At 38.7% G+C, this 18,017-nt stretch overlaps 1 protein-coding gene across 1 annotated transcript in view; it reads right to left on the reverse strand.

Moving 5' to 3' along the window:
- Positions 1 to 2,122: 2,122 nt before the first annotated feature.
- The window catches only part of PTPN13 (protein tyrosine phosphatase non-receptor type 13), a 134,273-nt gene continuing 118,378 nt past the window's right edge, over positions 2,123 to 18,017 (reverse strand). Inside the window, exons 37-46 of the mRNA XM_070948109.1 lie at positions 17,364 to 17,498; positions 16,240 to 16,319; positions 14,671 to 14,726; positions 13,749 to 13,852; positions 11,490 to 11,638; positions 9,500 to 9,590; positions 7,362 to 7,699; positions 4,947 to 5,162; positions 3,921 to 3,983; positions 2,123 to 2,467 (exon numbers count right to left, since the gene is read on the reverse strand). Of these exons, the coding sequence (XP_070804210.1) occupies positions 2,387 to 2,467; positions 3,921 to 3,983; positions 4,947 to 5,162; positions 7,362 to 7,699; positions 9,500 to 9,590; positions 11,490 to 11,638; positions 13,749 to 13,852; positions 14,671 to 14,726; positions 16,240 to 16,319; positions 17,364 to 17,498 (1,313 nt within the window). The 3' untranslated portion in view covers positions 2,123 to 2,386. The remainder of the gene's footprint in view (positions 2,468 to 3,920; positions 3,984 to 4,946; positions 5,163 to 7,361; positions 7,700 to 9,499; positions 9,591 to 11,489; positions 11,639 to 13,748; positions 13,853 to 14,670; positions 14,727 to 16,239; positions 16,320 to 17,363; positions 17,499 to 18,017) is intronic.

Raw genomic sequence — 18,017 nt, forward strand, 5'->3', positions numbered from 1 at the left:
ATTTACTGGGTCTAATTTCATGTATGAAATAATACAAGGACCAAGAATTTGTCAGATTAAGGCCAGCTCTGCTGATATGGTCATGTCCTGAGAACAGTACCTTCCATTGTTGCCAAGACTACCTACCAACTAGAAGTCAACGGCTGGCGACCTCGCGGGTGCTGTTGTGGTCCACCAGCAGCCTGTGGAGCTGGCAGTGGAGTCGGACAGCGATGAGGGTGAGGAAGAACATGGGCCAGTCCTGGAGGCTGGGGAAGGCCCGGATGAGGGCTCTGCGTTGGAGGCAGAAATGGGGCCAGGGCCATTGGGGAGTGATGTGCGGACTCCGGAGCCTCCAGAGGCTGACAGTAGAGAGGCAAAGGAACAGGATGACCCTGTTCCTAGTGCACGCATGAGAAGAGCTGCCAGAAGGCAAGAGCAGCTAAAGCAAAAAGGACAACTTGGGAGTAAGGCCAAGTTTCTTGTCTTGCTGCATTTATTTCTTGTCGGCGTCTCCTGCTTCTGAACTTTTGCCAAGAAAAGCCTTTGGCAGGTTGCCAAAGTAGACCAAGGTTGGTGATAAGGCCAAAGGACTGTGTTATGAAGAATTTGTTCTGAATTAATTTGGACTACGCTGAGAATGAGCTAATTCTCAGCTGTTCTAATAAAATCTATTTGTTTAGAATTGATTGCGTCTCTATCATACCTACTTGGGCCTAGGTCACAACAGGTGCCCAAAACAGAGATGGCAAGACACTATCAACAAAGATATGTAAGCTGTGCGCCCTGGAGATACAGCTGACTGTGCAAAGTGGCACTCAATGATCCGAAAAGCTGACGCTGCACTTACGGGAATACACTAGGAAGAAGAAGAACTTGTCAGATTAAGACTTCTATTTTTATTAAGATCAGCTGGAGAAAATTTGTTTATAGTCCACAAGATGTTCTGCTCATGGCATGGTGGCATCACCCATATTACGAATATCTGTTCCAAGAAACTTGAGCTAGCTCCACTTAGTTCTTTTGGACATCAACTAAATACCTTTTTGTACCTTATTTTGGACCCATAGCATTCTTAAGTACCCTGTTTCCCCTAAAATAAGACATCCCCTGATAATAAGCCCAATCCGGTTTTTGAGCGCATGCAGTAAAATAAGCCCTCCCCAAAAATATTTAAACGCATGTGCAACTGGTCCCTGCCGTTTCCTCTGGTTTCCTCCATGCACCCCAAAATAATAAGACCTCCCTGAAAATAAGGTCAAGTGCTTATTTTGGGGTTCAGAAAAATATAAGACAGGGTCTTATTTTTGGGGAAACACGGTAATAGAAATGGTGGATAACTGAACATCCCTCCTTTATGTTTCTGTGCATAGGAAAAAAAAGTTAGCAGACTGCAGCCAATTACTAGTGGTATTTGAAGAGCTATAAATCACATAGCAAGCAGTGTAAAAAATGAGGGGGGATAATTGATTCCATGGCAATGTCCACGTTTTATAGAATTCAGATACTTTGAAAATAAGTATGGAAGTGATTTCAACTGAAATTTTCTTGAAAAGACTAGAAGTCACTTGAAACTGAAAAACAAGCAGATCTAATGGACACAAAATAGAGTTATTACATGACATATTTTAAAAAGTGACTTTTTATTTACACCGGGGAAATGCTTCAGCAGTTAGAAGTTTAGATATTTGATAATTCACCTTTTTTTTTGTAAAAGTATATAAATATATACACAAGCCTTGATATAAACATTGTAACATGTGATTCAGTAAATATTTGCTATTTTCCCATACACGAATAAGTAAAGCTTAAATACTGATTTCAAGTATTTTCTATAGAAATCTCTACAATATTACAATTGTTGGAAAAAGACAGCTCTGTTATAAACACACTTGAAAAATAGCCAGATAAAAATGTACTGTCAGAAAATCCATCAGGATAAAATACTGTTTTATTCCCCTCCCCAAAAATAGCTTCCACATTATATAAGTAACTGGAAAATAATCTGCAAGAAGCATGAGTATATGTTAAAAAATGTTTTTAACATGTCAATTACTTTCAATGATTTGAAAAAGCTGCAAAAATGCAGCACAATTAAATATAAATGTATATAAATGATGCTTAAGTGCCCACACCTATGCAAAGGAAGGAGCATTCCTAGTGGTACCTGATGCTTAATTGAGACTGGAACTGGAATAATGTTGGCAAAAGCTGTTTATAGTCCACTCGCAAAGAATCTTGGGAACTGCAGTTTGAAGAAAGTGTGTGCAAGCATTTGTCAATCACAATTCTTTTTTTCTTTCGTTGATCTACATCTTTCATGGAAATGGTACAAATGTTAAACCAGCTTCAATCTTTAATGTGAATACATCCAAAGTATCCAAGGGCATATTTTTGGCACAATATTTCAGCTGTTTCTTTGCTGTTCTTCTGCTTGAAGACGTCTTAGGACGTACAAGATAACTTGATAGCAGAAAATGTATTGGTCCTGTAAAAGGAAGGGATTATTGCATATTCTCACAGAATACCAATGCCAAACAGAGACACGTTTTGGCTGTGACCGAGAAAATTCTGCTTAACGGATTCCCACCCTTCCTTACACAACATTCTTCACCCTCAGCAAAAGATGGATTGCATCTTTTGGATGTATTTCATGGGAGGTTGCAAAATGTACGGGTAGCCAATATATAAAATCTCTTGGCTGCAATAGTGCAAGGCATTTCTCACTTCAGTTTCTAATCTCACAAAACTGTATAGTCCCAGGAACATTCTAAAAAAAAAAAATGTTACAGGGAAGGAAGTGTGAGAAATTTGCATGGGTGAAAGTTCCTTTCCATCACTTAATTTTTATCTTCTGAATTTCAGCCTTTCCTTCCAGAGGGAGTTGAATATAAACATTTATTTATTTATTTAATATATCGTATTTAGAAACCACTCATCTTCCTTATGGAACGAGTCTGGGTGGTTTCCAAATATGATATATAAATAATTATTTTAAAATTATGCAGAATATTTCAAAACAAGAGCTTTGCAAAGCAGGTTGGTGCAAAGCAGGTTAAAGCAGCTACATCTTCTGTAATGCAGACATAGCGGCTTTGAAAAGCTGAGACAGAATCAACCATGTGTTGCACAGCTCTGTTTCTCAGTCCTTCCCTCTTGTCTCATTGGTACTCATTTTACAACGTAATATGAAGACATTTATTTCCTGACCTCTTTTTTTTTAACTCAGCATTTTATAGATCTCGGAACTACAGTTTGGTTTTACGTTGGTTTATCTTCTTATTGCCCTCATTTTGTAAAGTTTTATTCCATGATTGGTTTTATTCCAGTGGTGAAATGTAAAATTTGTTACTACCGGTTCTGTGGGCGTGGCTTGGTGGGGGGGGAGGGTGTAATATGCCTGAGTGGGCGTGGCCAACTTTTTTTTTTTAACTTTTAAAACCATTTTTTCTACAACCTCTTCGGCTGAAGAGATTGTAAAAAAATGCTTTTAAAAGCCTCTGACGATCCCAGCTGACTTGCCTGATCGGCAGAGGCTTTGTTTTTACTTTTAAAAGCATTTTTTCAGTCGAAGAGGTTGTAGAAAAAAATGCTTTTAAAAATAAAGTAAAAAGCCTCTGATGATCGTGCGGCTCAGCTGGGCATGAGGGTGGGGAGGGATTTTTGCTACCGGTTCTCTGAACCACCCGCCGCCATCGCTACTGGATCAGGCGATCCGGTCCGAACCGGAAGCATTTCATCCCTGGTTTTATTCTTATTTTCCATGTTTATAAAACTATCCAGAGAGTCTCAGCTATTAAGAAATAAAGAAATCCAATAAAATAAATACACTTTCCATTTTCTCCTTTGCTTTCATTTTCCCAGGACTCTTGTTGGGGCATGTTAAGAAACTAGAAAACCTGAGAAACAGGACCACGTGTTGCAATTCAGGATAAACATACCTCAGTTTGTATCATGCCATGCCTTTGCAAACGCATCAGCCGCACCACTTCGGAGATATCAAACTATGAAGAAGAAGAAGAAAAAAAAAGACACCCAATCTAAATTGCACGTTGTGAAATTTTTATGGAATTCATCCCTCCCAAAGTTTAGAACTGATGCTCAGCACCAAATAGGACTCTTGGCCTTCACAAAGCAGAGGACATCCCAACAGATGCAAGATATCTCGGTTGAAAGAATTTTGTCTGCATTTGGTGCCATCTTCTGATGGTTCATGATGAAGCTATGAATAACTTTTAAAATTTGCATTCTGATTTGCATATTACTCCAACGTTGGGACGCAGTGGCTCAATGGCTAAGACGCTGAGCTTGTCGATCGAAAGGTCGGCAGTTCAGCAGTTCGAATCCCTAGTGCCGCGTAACGGGGTGAGCTCCCGTTACTTGTCCCAGCTTCTGCCAACCTAGCAGTTCGAAAGCACATAAGAAATGCAAGTAGAAAAATAGCGACCACCTTTGGTGGGAAGGTAACAGCATTCCGTGCACCTTTGGCATTTAGTCATGCCGGCCACATGACCACAGAGACATCTTCGGACAGCACTGGCTCTTCGGCTTTGAAACGGAGATGAGCACCGCCCCCTAGAGTCGGGAACGACTAGCACATATGTATGAGGGGAACCTTTACCTTTTACCAACGTTGGGACAAGGCATCTGACTCAGAAGACAAGGAGCTTATATTAATAAAATCCAAAAACTTCTGAAACATTTCTCATGGGTAATATATTAAAATTGTACTGTGCAGCCAATGGAGATTTTAAAAACAGACTAAAGGGTGATGAGCCAGATGTATATCAATAAACTAATTCAATATCCATTGTTAAGAATAATTAAGATACACTTCCCCAATCTAGAATTCTTCAGATGAGTTTGGATGGACCAGAATTACCATATAGCAGATGGCCACCTAAAATTTCGTGAATTATAATCTCAAGTTTGAAGGATTGGAGGAAGTTTCATGTAGGTTTACTCACCTCGAGGTCTTGGCTGATTAAACCCAGGACTACGTCAAGACAAATAAGCGTCCCTGATCGCCCAATGCCTGCACTGCAGTGAGTAATGATGGGTCCTGATTTGTGGATGTGCCTCATGTAGGAGATGAAAGTTATCAAATCATCTGGTTGAGATGGTGTGTCGTGATCTGGCCAAGCAGTAAAGTTTAAATGGGAAATATGACGGAGTTCACCTGTCTGTAGATTTGAAATTCAAACAAGAACACATACAGAGAAATTAAGACCATCAAGTATCCTGAAGAGAATAAATCTCACAACAAGGACTAAAAGTCCAATCTAACTTTTTTTTTAAAAAAAAATCCAATCCATAGCCGAGTTCTCTTTCCATCATTACAGTTTCTTTCAACTTAGCATCTTCCAGATGTTGCTGTGGCCCGCCAGCGGCCTGCGCGGATTGTTGCTGATCCCGATGAGGAGGAGGCTGGTGTGGTGTCGTGCCAGCAGCCTGTGTAGCTGGCGCTCGAGTCGGACAGCGAGGAGGCTGAAGAGGATGTGGTGCCAGAGGCAGAGATTCAGTCAGGGCCTTCAGAACCTCCAGAGGCTCCTTCAAGTGAAGAGGATGAAGTGGAGGAGCCTCTTCTCAATGCACGGGCACGCAGAGCTGCCAAAAGGCAGGAGTGGTTACTCAGGAGGAGGTCTCCTCTAGAGTAAGGCTTGGGGCTAATTGGCCACTCCCTTAGCCTATTTAAGTTTGCACACAGCTTGTAAACGTTGCAGGAAACAACGTTCGTTAGTTCACTGATCATTGAGTTTGGATTTTCTCTGCAAACCTGGCTTCTGGGCTAATTGCCAACTCTTGTAAGACTTTAATTCATCTGTGGAATTTCTGGCAGGTTGTTAAGGATGTTTTATTAACAGCCTGCATTTGCAAAAGATTGTGTTTGTAGTAAACCGAGTTGTTCGGAATTTTGTATGTCCTACATTCCTTGGGATCCGTAGCTGGGGCAGAACAGATGTATGGAGACTCAGCTCCCCAACTTCTCAGCTACCTTCAGTCTAGAATGGTTCTAGATCACTCCTATGTTGAACCATGGGAAATTTAACATGGTGGATATTAGCCAGAGGGCCCTGAGTTCCAACAATGGGGAAAGAATACCATGAGTAAAGCAGAAATGTCTAGCAATTATTAAAGATTAATGGTAGGTTTAGCAAATGGAATCTCAAGAGACAGAGTGGGAGACTACAAGCATTGTAATAACGGTAGTCCTCGATTTATGACCACAACTGGAAGCGGAATTTCCATCCTAAGTCATTGCAATCATAAGTTAAGTTGGAGCCAATTTCACAATCATTTTTATGAGGGACATTAAATGAATCACACAGTCATTAAGTAAATCATGCGGTCATTAAACAAATCCAGCTTTCCCAATGGGCGTTTTTTGGCCAGAAATCAGCAAAAGGTCACATGAGAATCAGGATTTCCAACTCATAATAAATGTGGAGCAGCTGCCAAGCACCCAAATTGTGAACATGTGACCTTGGGAGTGGTGCAATGGTCGTAAGTGTGAGTACAGTCATAAGTCACTTTTTCTGAGGCCGTCTTAACTTTGAACCATTTTTAAATGAATGGTAGTAAGTTGAGGACCACCTATTTTGAACAGATGTTCAAAATATAATCAAAGTAAAAACATGGCTATACTCTAGAAGTTTGCTATATTACAGCTTGCAACCACCTCTTGATTTTCAAATAAGACCTTGGCTCATAATTTTTTAATATTAATTAAATATTAAAATATTAATATTTAATATTAATATTTTGTTCTTCAAACATTAAGCACTTCTACAGATAGTCCTTGACTTATAACAGTTCATTTAGTGACTGTTTGAAGTTTCAACGGTACTGAAAAAAAGTGACTTATAACCATTTTCACACTTTATGACCATTGCAGCATCCCCATGGTCACGTGATCAAAATTCAGATGCTTGGCAATGGACTCATATTTATGACGGTTGCAGTGCCCCACGGTCATGGGATCACATTTTGTGACCTCTGATAAGCAAAGTCAATGAGGGAGCCAGATTGACTTAACCATGTTACTAACCAACTTAACAACTGCAGATTCACTTGACAAAATTGTCAAGAAAGGTTGTAAAATGGGGCAAAACTCACGGAACAAATGTCTTGCTTGGGAACGGAATTATTTGGGTTCAATTGTGGTCGTAAGTCAAGGACTACGAGTATTTTATGTATTTTTGAATTTATTTTCAACAACTGTGCAAATGAATCCTCTCTGAATCCTTTGTCCCCAATGGCAACTTCTGAAATTAGTTCAGCAGGTTTTGGATCCATACAAGCAAGAAAGAGGAGCAGAAGTGAGGGTTTTTTTCCCCCCTCTGATTTCTCCCATAAAACCACCCTCAAGACAAGAGCCTTACTTGAATGTCCTCGAGTTCCATGATTCTAATGATGAAACCTTTGAGTTCCTGCAGCCGCACCAGAGAAAGACGGAGTTTATCGTTGACCATTGTGGTTTTGCCAAGAGCGTTGGGCCAGTACCGCTGACATTTGACCTTTTCTCCTTCTACTTCCTGGGTCATCATGGCTATAAGAGTGCATTTCTGTTCCCAAGCCATTTGCCAGAAGTCAGCCACCGTATTAGGGAGGGGTCCTTGGCATGCTATGTAAAGATATTCCTTTGTCCCCACCAGCATCTGGATAAAACTGGCATTGATATAGCCGCCTTCGGGTCCAAGAAGCACCCTTGTGGTGTCATCTGCAGTTCCCAACAGAGAAGGAGATGATCTTCATTAATTGTCACTATTATTACCAATTGAGCAATAAGGATGGCATTTTACCACTTACCAATTTAAAATCTAAGCTAGGTAAGACCAAAAAGGAAGAGGAAGGGAACAGGGGACAATAGAAAAGTGGGGAGAATATGCTAACATTTTAATTCCATGTACCGTATTTTTCGGAGTATAAGATGCACTTTTTCCACCCCTAAAAGAGGCTGAAAATTTGGGTGCGTCTTATACTCCAAAAGTAGCTTTTTTGAAGCTTTTTTTCAACCCTAACGAGGCACTAGCTAGTGAAGCAAACTTCCGCTTTTGCCTGCTTTTCTCATTGCTGCTCCCTCCAACGATCAGCTGTGCTTTAGGAGCTGTTTTTCAGCCCTAACGAGGCGCTAGCGAGTGAAGCAATCTTCCACGCTTCGCCTGCTTTTCTCCTTGCTTCTCTCTGCTACGATCAGCTCTACTTTAGAAGCTGTTTTTAATGCCCAACCAACAAAACTAATGTGCTGAAGCTGACCAGACTAAGGACGCTAGCCAGATGAATACCTGGTAGGCAGATTTTTTTTTCCTATTTTCCTCCCCAAAAACTAAGGTGCATCTTATACTCTGAAAAATACGGTACTTATACTAAGTCAAAAAGAGGGCTGTGAAAATATTTACATACCCCTGGTATCCTGGACATAAATTGTTTCAATTCCTACCCTCAAAACGACACTATAGAGCACTGCACACCAGAACAACTAGACACAAGAACAGTTTTTCCCGAACGCCATCACTCTGCTAAGCAACTAATTCCCTCAACACTGGCAAACTAGTTACTAAGGCTGCATTACTATTACTATTAATCTTCTCACCGTTCCTATCACCCATCTCCTCCCACTTATGACTGCATGACTGTAACTTTGTGGCTTGTATCCTTACAATTTATATTGATATTGATTTTTTCCCGATAGCTTATTTGTACCCTATGACTATCATTAAGTGTTGTACCTTATGATTCTTGATGAATGTATCTTGTCTTTTTATGTACACTGAAAGCATATGCACCAAAGATAAATTCCTTGTGTGTCCAATCACATTTGGCCAATAAAGAATTATATTATATTCTAGTTATAGTATTATTTCCAGCCCTATATCTTAATTACAAGAACAGGTTTGGTGTAGTGATTAAGGCACTGGGCTAGAAACCAGGAGACTGTGAATTCTAGTTCTACCATAAGCACAAAGCCAGCTGGGGCCAGTCACTCTGTCTCAGGCCTTGGAAGGAGGCAATGGAAAACCACTTCTGAAAAGCCTTGTCTGGAAAACTGCAGAGATTTCTCCAGGAAGTTCCCAGGAGTTAAAATTGGCTCAAACGCATACACACACACAGATGGACTGTGGGGGATTTTAAGCTTGCTTCCACATAAAGATATGCAATTAAGAAATAAAACTGGATGTAAAGTTTATAGTTATGAGCAATATCACTGACTGCTAAATTATTATTATTTCCCTAGGACATAATTCCTACTGAATTATTCCCCCATGTGTACCCACCCTAAAAATATGACACTATTATACTAAACCGAAGAATTAGCATAATGACTTATGCAACAAGCTATGGGTTTTTTTTTAATTTAAAAAATGGTTTAATTTTCGAAGAGAACTCAGCCACACTTCTACAGGTAATCTTCTGACATAAATATTCCATCTGTTGCTGTCTCAAAGGCAGTCATTAATGACTACAAGAATTAAAAAGAATAAATTAAATAATAAGAGGGCGTTTGGAAATCCAGACTTACAAGGCAGAATGTTCTTATATCTATTCTTCTTTCTGTTTTCCTTCGTTTGGCCAACCAAACATTGATCCAGTGGCTTTAAATCATGAAGACTCTGTAATGACAAATATTCCTAAATGGATGAAAAATTGTTTAAGTCCTCTTTTGCCTTTAAAGAAGAATATATTACATTAAATATGGTCTATATCACCCAGGTCAACACAGATGGCTGAAAGATTTGAAGTGTGAGATAAAGTTTAGTTTAATAGCTTGATAATGAACAATTAGATTATTCAATTAGCACTTTAGATTAATACTCTCCTGAACAGAGCTTGCAATTAAATAATTATGCAAGGTATAAATGACAAAGAACCATGGAAACAATGATGGCAATAAAACATGGGAGTATTTAGCGGAGTAGCAAATGTAGAAAATAATTGATATTTTATAAAATGACTGAATAATTTCAACAATGTTCTTATTTCTCTAGTGTCAGGTAATCTTATACCTACGAGATCCCCAGTACCTATGGACATCTTGCTTGATGCCCAATAGATCCCTGGTCAAAATATTCATGGAATATTCTATGATATTCATGGAAACTTGGGTTCCTGTTGGCACCAAATTACAGGTAGTCCTCACCTTACGACCACAACAGAGCTCAAATTTTCTGACAGTTGTTAAATGAGTTACATTGCAACCATCATATATATGAACCAGTTGCCAAGCATCCGGATTTTGATCACATGATGTTATGATGTTGCAACGGTTGTGTGAAAACAGCCATGTCACTTTTTTCAGTGCTGTTGTAACTTCGAATGGTTACTAAACAAATGGATGTAAGTCAAGGACTACCTGTATTTTTATAATGAAGTGGTGTACAGGTGTAAAGAATTTGACAATGGGGGAAAATTAAACATGCATGCAAACTTTCTTAGCACAGGTTGAGATGAACAAAGATTCTGATGAACAAAGGAAACAAAGAAAATAGTGGAGTTTTCTTTGTGGTTGGCTTACAGGTGTTCCGTTACCCAGGTAGCCAACATCATCATCACTAAGTCTGAGCTACGAATATACTCTTCTACAGGTAGTCCTTGAATTACGACCGGACCCTTAGCAACCTTCCAAAATTATGATGGACCTGCAAAATGTGATTTGTGGCCCAAATTTGAAGTTCCAACATCTGGGCGCCTCCCACAGTCATGTGACCATAATTTGGGCGTTCAGCAACCAGCCTGCATTTATGGCCCTTTGTAGCGCCTTGCAATCACAACCGTAATTTACTATTTGTTTTGCTGGAAACGGGCATTTACTTCTGGTTTCTGGTAAAAACCGCCCCAAAGGAAATGATGGGTTTGCTTAACACCTGCGTCGTTCGCTTTAAAACCATCCATAAAAGATCATAAAACTGGATGTGGTCACATGGTGACTTGCTTTTACGACCCTCATGACTTATTACCAAAATTATGGGCTGAATTACGGTCGAGGACTACTTGTATTAAGGGACAAAAAAACATGATGTCAGCACTTCAAACTGCATTTACTCTAGTGCTGACATAAGAAGGAGGAGCGGAGGCGTCTGGAAAGGGACGTTTGACTTTTCACCTACTTATTTTACCTGGAGATAATATCCCCTAGGAGATGGGATGGGAGGAGGGAAATTCCTTTGAGTTGGAGCAGTAGATAGGGTTAGAGTGACTTGGAAGATGGCCAATGAGTGCAGGGGAGTGGGGAACGGAAAGGGAGGGTTTTGGGTCTGGAAGTCAGTGTTGGCTACGATGAGTCGGGCTTTGAATGTTGTGCTTAATAAATGGGAGTTTTCTTCAAAGACTTTGTTTGAAATGCAATTTATTTGAGACGACCTCGAAACTTGACACATTAATTGTAAGTTGTAGTAAGAAAAAAAAAAAGCATTAATTGAAAATATCCTCAGGTTTCCCACTGAAGCCAAAGGGAGGACAACAGAGTATTTATTCCCATTTTTGGGGGTTGGCTTTACAGAACTTCCTCTCACCTCAATCTCCTTAGATGGGACCCCTTGTTCCAGCACGCCTCGTAACTTCTGAGTAGTTGATTTTAATTTGGTTCCTGTGTAGTTGCCTGAAGGAAAAATTTGGACTACTGGAAGAGCAGCAAGTTCTTCATTGGTGATTAATGGGCAGTCTGGAACAGAAAGTAGATAGATGTACTGGTGTCGATAAAAATCCACATAAAAACTCCTTACGATGCTGCTAACTTATGAACTATAGTAACAGTGGTCACCATGATATAGTTTGCAGGCTGTCAGAGGCTGATTAAAACATACTATGTTGACAACCTTTATAAAGGCTCCCATAAATAACCCAAGTGGTAAACAACTCTTAAGCATTAAACCTTCACATTCAATGCTTAACCCTTACTACGACACTTTTTTTTCATTCAATTTACAACATCTAAAAACCTATTTCATACTTACAAAAAAAGTTGCTTCTTTCCACAACTGATCTATCACAATCCTTTTTCTCTCTCTTTCACAATGAAAACCCTCAATTACGTCCATAAATTGAAAGGATGTAATTGGCCAATTTAAGGAAGGACCAGTCTAATTACTTTGCCTTCTGGTAAATGTAGAGTTATCACATCTGAGCTACCAACATTTGGGCAGCCACTAGATGGAAGCAGGAGATACAGGAAACTCTTCATTCAATAATTGGATGTTTCGTCATCAGCCAATTGATTCTGGCAGCCTTGTTGTGAATATTATAAGCAAACCTCTTTCTGTCCATCACTTTAGGAGATTTACCCCAGAATAAGGGAACATTTCTCTTATGAAAACTAGAGCTATCAGCTTTGAGCTAGCTGCACAAATCAGCTAACTACTAGATGGCAAAGAGTGAGAACAGTCATCCAGAGTTTTTTCAGTCCTATTAAAATTACATTAAGTGGCCCAGAAAAATACTATTTGGTGGCAACAGGATGATTCTAAATTACCTCAACTTTCACTAATTGTCTGCCTCTCATTGACAGTGGGAATCTAGATAGATAGACCTACGGTAGTGGCCAAAATTGTGGGAACCTTTTGGGAAAAGTGTATTTTTGAGGTTTGACAGCTAATAACACCACTTTTTTTTTTTTTGAGTTTCAAGATAATCATATTCCACTGCTGGAATGGCCTAGGAATAGCCCAGACCTTAACCCAATTGAAAATCTATGGAGCCAACTAAAGAAACTTGTTAGTCAGAAGCGACCCACCAATAAAACCCAGTTAATAGAAGAAATCATTCAATCTTGGTTTCACATTATAATAGCTGCAGAACTAAAAGATTTGGTTCACTCCATGGGAAGACATTGTAAGGCCGTCATTCATGCTAAAGGTTACCCAACTAAGTATTAACTGACATGGTGATAATTTTTGTATATCTCATTTTTTCTACGTGTTTCACTTTTCTTCTTTATACTGTAACTGCCATTCTAATAGCAAAATCCTTCATAAAAGTTATTGCATTACATTCTTGATTAAATTATCTTTCCATTGATATATAATTTTATGGTACTACTCCAAAAAAAGTGGTGTTATTAGCTAGTTTTAGAAAATACACTTTTCCCAAAAGGTTTCCACAATTCTGGCCATTACTGTAGACCTACATTTCCTCCAGCTTTTAATGTTCCATGCATCAAGTGACACATCAGTTATGAGCAATCATTACAAGATACAAGAGGATCACAAATTTGACATGTAGATCTTTCCTGCTTCAGTACATTGTACAGTCAAGCAATAGGGTGAGAAGCCTATTGCCCAAACATTTGTGAGCTGCAGTAAGTCACAGCTTGGGAGGAATTCTCAAATTGTCAACCAATCCTAATTTTTAACATGAACAACAGAAAAGAGATTAAATATTTGAAAAGTGATTGGAGCCACTAATGACATTTAAATGTACATCAAATCCAGTTTAATTTGTTTCATCATTTCATAGTTCTCTGTCCTGATCTTGCTGATATTTTGGAGTGTGTCTCTTTCTGAACAGAGCTGTGCATCTTTGAAGATGACAACAGTTGGTTTAAGGTAGCTTTCTAGATAGAGAATTCCAGATAGTTCTTGAATATGGCGGGAATTAATCCTCAGGGATTCTACTGCCAGCTGGAGACGAAGTTTATTCTTTGAAAAACTCTACAACTAGAAATCCAGTTTGTTACTATCAATATTACTGTTTCCAGGACTGACTGACATTAAAATATGACAAATGCTGAGATTTTAGCAGTTATCCATTTGGAGAATACAATAATGGCTGCCTACCTTTAACGGACTGTGGCTGATTTATTGATTCAATGGGCAACTCCTCACTTCCCCAAGTAACATCATCATCATCTTCCTGAGTTATCAAAGGTTGCTGAGGTAATCTGGAAAAATATGAAAAATACATTCTTCTGAGACAAAAAAATAGATATCTCTCTCCCAAAAGTCAATAATAATTTTAATTGATAGAGGTTATGAAGTGTAATGGAATTATTTTCTTAATCAGAATGCTGCGTATTAAAAAAGGGGTGTTTTTTTTAAAAAAATATATGTCACCTACATTCTAACAGCTCACCTTACTGGGTGTTTCATGAAAGGGGATCAAAAATAAAGAATAACCTAAAAGTAGCAGGAGAAAGCTGAGTCCTGTAGCCTGCTATCTAAAATCCAATAAAATAAATCCATCACCTCAATTACTGATATTAAAAGGATTGCATCGTTTTTTTAGTGAACGGATTGCTGCTGCTAAATCCTCAAATGGAAAAAATCATGATTTCTTACTGAAAAGGCAGTAATCCAAGGCAGGTAAGCATGTTCAAGCTCACTGATTTCAAGAAGTTTATACAGTTTTGGTTTGCGGCCATCAAGTAAATATTGGAACAGTGAAGAAAAACAGGCCACTATTGAGTCTGGTTGATTAGTATAGGTAAAGATTTTGCCATAAACTGGAAGAGATGAATAAGAGGTAGGCATTTTCTGAAACGAATATGTCTTGTAAAAAGAGTAATCATAGTTACAAAGGCTTCAGTTGATTATCTTGTTAGCCAACAAATAAAAAAAAATAAAAATCACCGTCCCATTCTTTTTTGGAATTTTTTACAATTTGCGTTCAAAATCTCTGTGGTTTCCTGGGTATTTCCAAAAAGTATAACCTACCATTCCCATTATAAATGTTTCTTATATCCCCTAGGAAAGGACTCACCGTTCACACATCCTGTTGCCATTGCAATGTTCTTCACAGCCATTTATTTGGGTCTGCTAAGGGAAAAGGCAGATTAGAAAAGTTTGCAATCAACTACAGACCAAACAAGGGAAAGGGAATTTCCAGACTATAAGAAATTTCCCTGCCTTTCTGCAATAGGTTTATTTTAGTAAAATTTCAGCCAACTTGACATGGTGCTGAAAGATTGCTAATGTTTTAATTACCGTATTTTTCGGAGTATAAGATGCACCGGAGTATAAGATGCACCAAGATTTTGAAGAGGAAAACAAGGGGGGGGGAAGTTTTTGACATCCGCGCGTCTGGGTTTTGCCTTCCCTGGCCCCCAGGAGCACTCTGCAGGTTTCCCAAACCATCTGTGTGCCCCGTTTTTGTGAAAAATGGGCCTGTTTTTGGCAAAAATGAGACACGTGGGGTGGGGTTTCAGGAGGCCAAAAATGGTTGTAATCGGTGTATAAGATGGACCAACATTTCCACCCTCTTTTAGGGGAGAAAAAAGTGTATCTTATAGTCCAAAAAGTACGGTATATAGCCTATTTGCATACCGGTAAGTCTCCACTTACAACAACTTTTTAAAGTTACAATGAACCTCCTGCCCTAAAAACTACTTACAACCTGTTTTCAAAATTACAATGGCTGCACCTCCCCTGCTATTACATGATCACATTTTATGCCTTGGAAATGGAACCACCTTTATGGCTGTTTGCAGTGTCCTGTGGTCATGATGTGACCATAATTTCTGGGATATTTTTCCCGAGTTTTGGCATTTACTTCCCATTTCTGGCAAAAAAACCCACCCCACACCCATTGGATAAAATCGATTTGCTTAATGACTGCATCATTTGCTTAATGACTATCATACAATTTAAAAAAAAGAAATCAGGTCCAGTCACATAATGCTTTGCCTTATGACTGCAACAATTTACGACCGTAATTCCGGGCTCAATTATGTGATGAATAGAAAACTCCCCCAATGAATTTTTGGTCTTGTCGGACCGTTTTGCAGGAGGTTGTTCCATCAAGAGTGTTACATTTATATTAAGAGTTTCAGTGGAGTTTATGATTGGTTATACAGGTTATATTTTGACTGAAGATATGAGGAAGTTAAGGTTATGATTCGACTTTACTGAGGACAAATTAATGGGACAAATTTTATTAGGTCATCATTTTACATTCTGTGGTAGCCTTATGTTATTTGATGGATGAAATTGTCTTGTGGGATTATTATAATTATAATTTATAATTATATTATAATTTATCCACTGGAATATAAAGAAGTGAGGATTAGGGTTTTGATTAATTAAGCACTTTGGTGTCTGTCTTTCTCTCTGTCTGTTTAGGTACTTTTTTTGTTTGTTTGTTTGTCATTAGTCTTTTGAGGCACAGTAAGATAGGACTCGATTGAGGACTGTTTTTTAATATCAAATACACATTTAGCTCACCTCTTCATTGGACAGGATGAGAGCTTAGCCAACAAAGACAAGGAGAATGCTGGGTAAAAAAAAATCTGGAGTCTTCAAAAAAAAAAAAGTATAGAAACAATTATGATACCTCTGAAAAATCTTCAGGCAAAGATGACCCATCATAGTCTGTGTCCTCCGATTTTTCTACCAAAAGTTTCCCATTTGTCTCTGCAGAAAGAGAAACACACTGTAGGAAAAAACGCCAACATAAAAAGTACAGGTTGACTTTAATTCACACACCAAATATAAATGCAGGCCTGGAAACCCAGAAAGTCACTCCCAATTATGTCTTAGGGATGAACTTGGAAAATGAACAGGGACAATATGGATGGGATTGGTGGGGTTGGCGGGGGAGAAACCCACATTAGTCTTGGAGACTTAATCCTCTTGTTTCGTACTGAAAAAACATGGAAATTGTGTTGTTGTTAGTCAACAGTTTGCCACCAACACTGCAACAGGACAATCCTGGGGGATTTTAGAAGCTGCAGTCTGCCAGACATGCTGAAGGCTGCTCCACCCATTCCATGAAGGTTTTTTTGTGATAAAAAAAAGACAAAACAAAGAAGTGCAAAAAGAAGAGGACAATGTGAAAAACAACAAAATATAGACCTTTGTACAACTCCATGCCTAATGTTGCACAACTGAACAACTGAAATCTCGGTCAAAAGTCCCTTCAAATATCTTAAAGGATCAAGTACACTGTGGCATGAAACCACAGAAACTCAAAACAACTATTGAAACCTATGTTTCTTAAACTCCCAATAGAAAGATGCTTCAAAATACAGACACCGTTACCAAAAAGCCTTTTTCTCTCAAGAATAAAAAAGGGTATGCAGAACACTTCCAACATACATGCATTAATTTTTGCTTTTCCAGATTTGTTTTTAAATTGGACCTTCCCATCTGTAATTGAAGTACTAATTGACAAAGGGTTGCAGCTGTTTCAAGACAAAGAACTTAAAACAAAGATTTCTTCAACCAACGCTGGCTCTATTCATCACAAATACTAGAAAAATGCTTCCCGAGAATTTAACATTTTTGCAAACCAAATCAGCATTGAGAAGACATCTGCTCCGTATATGTTAATGATCTGATAAATGCTCCACTCTCAGAAAAATCCATCTTGTAAAATCACATCAATTTGGAATTGCTCATACTTTATGGTGTCAGAGCTTATAACCTGGTTTTCCTGAGGTTTTAATTTAGCCGTACCTGCATGATGGTTCTCAGATGCAGAATTATTACGATTTAGCAGATTCTGAGCTTCTTCGTCGACAACATCTAAAAGGTACTGAATAACTTGATTGTGATCATCCTCATCGTAAGAATCTTCATCTTGGACTTCTGCTATAAAGAAAACTTGAACGTTAATGTCCCAGATTTACGCACTTTCCGCCGTGCCCTCAAGACCTTTTTATTCCAGCAGGCTGGGCTGGCCTAACTCCTTTTAATTGTTTAATTTTAATTTGTTTTTTTAAAAAAACAGGGGTGTTTTAATCAGTTTGGGCCAAATTTATTTAATGTGTTTTAAATTGTTTCTTAAATTTTATACTATATGTGTTTTATCTTTGGCTGTTCACCGCCCTGAGTCCTTCGGGAGTAGGGCGGTATATAAATCCAAAATAAACTAAAAAACTAAACTAAAATATTATTGCTGAGGAGAAATCAAGATAATACAAAAAGTTTCAGTTAAGGACTGATTGTGATTCTTTCTTGGGAATAGATCTATTTTTCTGATGTGCTATGTATGAATTCTGAATTACATCATCCTAGGGTGATGATGTCAAGCCCTGGCCCAAAGATGATACAACCATGATGGCGAACCTATGGCACGCGTGCTACAGGTGGCATGCAGGGCCCTCTCTG

Source organism: Pituophis catenifer, unplaced genomic scaffold (genome assembly GCF_029215685.1).
Source record: "Pituophis catenifer annectens isolate HBS135680 unplaced genomic scaffold, rPitCat1.0.hap2 SCAF_8, whole genome shotgun sequence".
In the NCBI taxonomy this organism is placed as follows: Eukaryota; Metazoa; Chordata; class Lepidosauria; order Squamata; family Colubridae; genus Pituophis; species Pituophis catenifer.